This window comes from Gadus morhua, chromosome 23 (genome assembly GCF_902167405.1).
Source record: "Gadus morhua chromosome 23, gadMor3.0, whole genome shotgun sequence".
In the NCBI taxonomy this organism is placed as follows: domain Eukaryota; kingdom Metazoa; phylum Chordata; class Actinopteri; order Gadiformes; family Gadidae; genus Gadus; species Gadus morhua.
This window is the reverse complement of record NC_044070.1, coordinates 6246078-6251077: the sequence shown is the minus strand read 5'-3', so window position 1 is coordinate 6251077 and position 5000 is coordinate 6246078. Positions and strand designations below refer to the sequence as shown.

The following is a 5000-nucleotide window of genomic DNA, read 5'->3' as shown; positions in this document are numbered from 1 at the left end:
CCTCTTCCTCCCTCCCTCACTCCCCCTCCCTCTCTCCCTCCCTCCCAGTCTCCCTCCCTCCCCCTCTCCTCCTACCTCCCTCTCCCTCCCTCCCTCTTTACCCTCCCTTTCCCTCCCTCCCCCCCTCCCTCCCTCCCTTCCCCCTCCCTCCCTCCCTCTCCTCCCTCCCTTCCTCCCTCCCTCTCCCCCCTCCCTCTCCTCCCTCCGCCCTCCCCCCCCCCCCCCTCCCTCCCCCTCCCCCTCTACCTGCAGCCAGCTCTTTGCTGGTGGACTTGGGGATCTTCCTCTCCGGGGCGTCCACCTTGGAGGACTTCCTCTCCAGGGTCCCGGGGCCTTTGCCCTCGATGTGACCCCTGTCCTCGGAGCCAGGGGTGGGGGCGCGGTGCCGGACAGGGGAGGGGGGGTACTGGCCAGGGGAGCAGGGAGACAAGGCCCGGTTCTTGGTGGACCGCACCCTGGAAACCACGGCGACGGGATCAGGGATGGACACAGACTCAACGACTGGTTTTGGTCATTGTTTGCATTGTGTGCGTGTAGGTGTCTCTCTGTGTGTGTGTGTGTGTGTGTGTGTGTGTGTGTGTGTGTGTGTGTGTGTGTGTGTGTGTGTGTGTGTGTGTGTGTGTGTGTGTGTGTGTGTGTGTGTGTGTGTGTGTTGTGGTACCGTTTAGGGGTGCTGGGTCCTTTGCCTTGGGTTCTGAAGGATGAACTGCGGTTGGGCGGGGTCTGACCGTCTGTCTGTGAAGCACCCCGTAGAATCTCTTTTTATTACACGTCTATTATCAACTACAGCATGAAACTTTATTTTTTATCTATATTCAACTAAGGATTTATTTATAGGTAAATAAAGCCCAGTTTTAACAAAACCCACATCAATTTCACTCCCGCCAGGGTGCTCAGCCAACACAAAACTAGCACTCAAAACCTTTTTTCAGGAGGAAGGAGACTTTCTATATTTGAAAGAGAATTTGCTAAAAAAAGACCACAGAAATGTTCACAAACACCTGAATTTCACGTTTACTTACCCTTTAGTATTAATCTACAGTATATAATCAACAACATAATTTTATTATAGAAATAATATGTTGTAAGTTGACTGTGTAACATTCATAAGGCTAGGCTAATGTGTTCATGAAAATACATAAGTCTATGACATTTAAATATGGTTATATACATGTGTGCGTGCGTGAGCGGCTCACCGGTGTCTTGTCCCCTGTGTTCTCCTCCAGGGAGCCGGTGACGCTCCTGCGGTTGGAGGAACTTCTGTGCGGCCTCTGTGTTCCGGAGGACGCTAAACGATGGGACACACCAGACACTGACAGGTCACCAACACAACAGCCATGCAGGACCATACCGACAACAAAACATCAAAACACAGACAAAAGTAGGCGGACACAGAGTTACTAGAGATTCAAGTATTTGGAATTGCATACAATCCAAGAACAAAAGTAATATAAAGCCAAGTAGATAGACCGGTTGGATCCGCCCCATTCGTGAGATAGACGACTCACAGGGCAAAGGACGAGACCGACTGTGCATACAGATAAAAAGACGCATGCCCCCATCCACGCTTAACTAAAGATGAAAGATGGAATACCCACCAAGGCCATGGCAGGGCCTGTTCTGGGAACCCAGGTCCCCAGAACCCTCATGATAGCACCGACGAGAAATATAACTGTTTTCGGCCTATACATATTATATTCAATGCATGAATTATACCTATAAGTACAATATATGTCTATAGGCCTGTAGGCCTATCGTGGGTACCGTCCATCTGATACCACAGAAATGTATGAAATGTCTCTTAAACAAATGAAACAAATGACAATAGGCTATAATATTAACCTATACAATAAGTATAATGTAAGCCTCCTAGTGTTGAAACAAACGTATCAAATTGTACAAATTAACTAATTGCGTGTTTCCTTTGATGGACACGCATCACCGTGAGCACAGAGTAGAGTGCTAATCCGCATGACTTTGGTTATTCTTTCATACCATTATATAATGAAACTGGTTAATGTCATCGTTGCAATAATTATTATATCCTAACATTTTCTCTTACTTAATAATGTAGGCCTTTCCTCGTGTGACCCCCTCACACGAAAACACTACAGTGGTGCTGTCTGGGGAATCACATGGAGTTAACTCATCACGGCTCATCAAGTGACTCTAGTTCTGATTGTAACAGACAGGCCTATGGTACTTCATAAATACATAAATACATGGGACTGGCTCACCGGGTAGAGCGTCCCATTAAGACCCATAAATATGTCAAGAAATAGGTAGATAATGCCTCTCTCTCTCTCTCTCTCTCTCTCTCTCTCTCTCTCTCTCTCTCTCTCTCTCTCTCTCTCTCTCTCTCTCTCTCTCACCTCTCTCGGGTGAATGGATGGCTGCAGAGGAGTTGGAAAGCCGCTTGTTGATTGGTTGATCAGGAGTGGTTGGAGTCAGGAAGTCATTTACTGTGAGTCCAAAAAAATCACAATGACACAAGTCAATGGTACAGAATAATGGAGTGGTTCAAACACTATCTCACACTCGCGTACACAGACACACGCGCACACACAAACACACAGACACACACAAACATACAAACGCATGCACGCACACAAAAGCCAACCGCAGGGGGCATTTCAACACAAATCAGATCTTTAACGAGACTCACACAACGATTCACACAATGCACTGAATGACACACCACTTAAATGCAATCACAGACACAGAAGCACGCTCGAGTGACAACATCCCCCACATCACAGCCCAGAATGGACGCACTCATCACAACAGCAACTCTCCATCTCACCTCCCCTTCACCCCCCTTCCCCTAGCCCGAAAAAATGAGCCTGACGGCGCAAAAAAAGAAGGCATGGGGATCAATGAGTCACGCAGGGTGCAGCGTTCACCTTGGGGGCGGTGGAGGGAGCGAGCGACTGAAGCTGCAGACACTGCGGAGCTGCAACGCTAGCGCACAGCGAGCGGCCGGTCGCAGACACCACGCTGGCGTCTGGAGGGCGTCGGTCTGGGGAGGGGGGCGACGCCAGCCCCGGCCGGCTGGCCCTCCATTTAGTTCTATTGTAGACTAGACGCCTGGGCCCTCTGCTTGATTGATTGACAGCCAGCAGTCATTGGGCTTTTGTTTTGAGTGTATAATAGTCAGGGTGATAGTTATTGGGGTTTATTTTACAGTATGTATATGATTTTAGTATAATCTTTGATGATATTATTATAATAATGTTGTCTGACCAAGGATCTGTAATATTAGTCTCCCATCGATCAAGCTTTTCATGTTCAAATATATCAGTTTATTTTTACTGTTTTTTAATGGACTAAACATAATCTGTTGTAGCAGTGACAAAGCCATCATAAAGAGACAGCATTTTCCATTTGGGATTAATAAATAAGAAATGAGCGTAGTATTGTTATCTTCAGAAACAAGACAATAATGCAATGAGTTTATGCATGAGAACTATCTGTGTGATAATCCTTAATACATGAGCTGGTATCCAAACTCCAACAGCCTCTCCTCTCTGGCACGTTCTCTTTTGTTGCACTAACTCCACCCAATACAGCAACGCAGGGATGTATAGCATGGGACATAGCCTTTCAGGATGCACATTTACAATGCAACCGCTACATTTTCACATTAACATACGCCTCTCTGCCGCTGCATTACATCTATACAGTCATGCTTTTACAATTAGTGTCCATTGGTCGTAGTAGATTGTAATTTGTTTATTCCAGAACGACATTCACCCCAAGTTTTGTACTTGTACATTTGTACCTTTTCCAAGTCCAGCTCTGAATATAGAACAGAGCCGCAGTACAACCCCAGCGGTCAGGCGGCAGATCAGTCGTTCTTCAGAAGAGGACATCGCTACTGGACGTGAACATTCAGCCGAGTAATGGGATGTAGGCCTGCTTCTTGTGTGTGTGTGTGTGTGTGTGTGTGTGTGTGTGTGTGTGTGTGTGTGTGTGTGTGTGTGTGTGTGTGTGTGTGTGTGTGTGTGTGTGTGTGTGTGTGTGTGTGTGTGTGTGTTACTGCGTATGCGTGCAAGTGTGTATGTTTGTGTGTGTGTGTGTGTCTGTGCATGTGTGTACCGTGATTGGCTTGAGAGGATATGTCTGGTATGATGTAGGGTGTGGTGTGACTGTGCATGTTGCATTATTTGTAGGTGTGCGTGTGCACACCTGCAACACGTGCATGCGTGCATGCGTGAGCACATGCACGCCTGTGTGTGTATATGTGAACGTGTGCATGTGTGAGCACGGGTGTTTGCATTTATGCGTGTGTGTTCCGTGTGTAATTGTGCGTGTGTGTCCCATTTGTATCGATGTGTCTGTGCCATGTGTCTGTGTGTCTGTCTGTGTGTGCGGGCCTTTGTGTGTGTGTCTGTGAGAGTTATCAGGGTGGGGTGCTCTGCCGCCCCCCCACTGAGAGGGAATGGTGCATGCATCACTAATCAGTGCCATGGGCCACAGAGACAGGAAGCAGCACAGCCCTTTGTTCTGATGGGGGGGGCAGTCAGGGTGTGTATAGGGTGTGGATGGATCTTCCACCCCAGGATGTAGACAGAGGCTGTGCCCATATGAGTACAGGACTAACAGCCGGTGCACCGGACGGGCTCAGTAGGTATTAGCGTAAGATAGAGGAGCACAGGAGTGGGAAAGCAAAGTCACAGCAGGGGTGATAAGCGCGTTGGATTCAACATCGTTTTTGCGTCATGTCACAGATCGTGTGAACAGCTCCACCGACAGAGTGGGGAGAATAGTCCAAATTCTAAACATATAGTTGATTTGTTTAGTTCACAGAAACTCGATCACTTGCACAGATAATTACACAGTCCCAGATTCATGCACTCCCCAAACACACACATATTGCACAAAAAGTGCAAATACGATGATGATGGTGTCACAGACTGACATAAAAGCAGTAAAATAAACACATGCCGGACGTATATTGCAAAAATAGGCCTGTGTTTCTGGCCAACAGCAGGTGGTAC

General features: G+C 47.6%; 1 protein-coding gene across 2 annotated transcripts in view; it reads right to left on the bottom strand.

Moving 5' to 3' along the window:
- The window catches only part of map7d2b (MAP7 domain containing 2b), a 23845-nt gene that overhangs the window by 9971 nt on the left and 8874 nt on the right, over nt 1-5000 (bottom strand). The window contains exons 5-8 of one of the 2 annotated variants that reach the window (XM_030349665.1): nt 2373-2462; nt 1197-1312; nt 662-735; nt 247-455 (exon numbers count right to left, since the gene is read on the bottom strand). In XM_030349665.1, the coding sequence (XP_030205525.1) occupies nt 247-455; nt 662-735; nt 1197-1312; nt 2373-2462 (489 nt within the window). The remainder of the gene's footprint in view (nt 1-246; nt 456-661; nt 736-1196; nt 1313-2372; nt 2463-5000) is intronic. The other variant, XM_030349666.1, reaches the window with a different exon arrangement.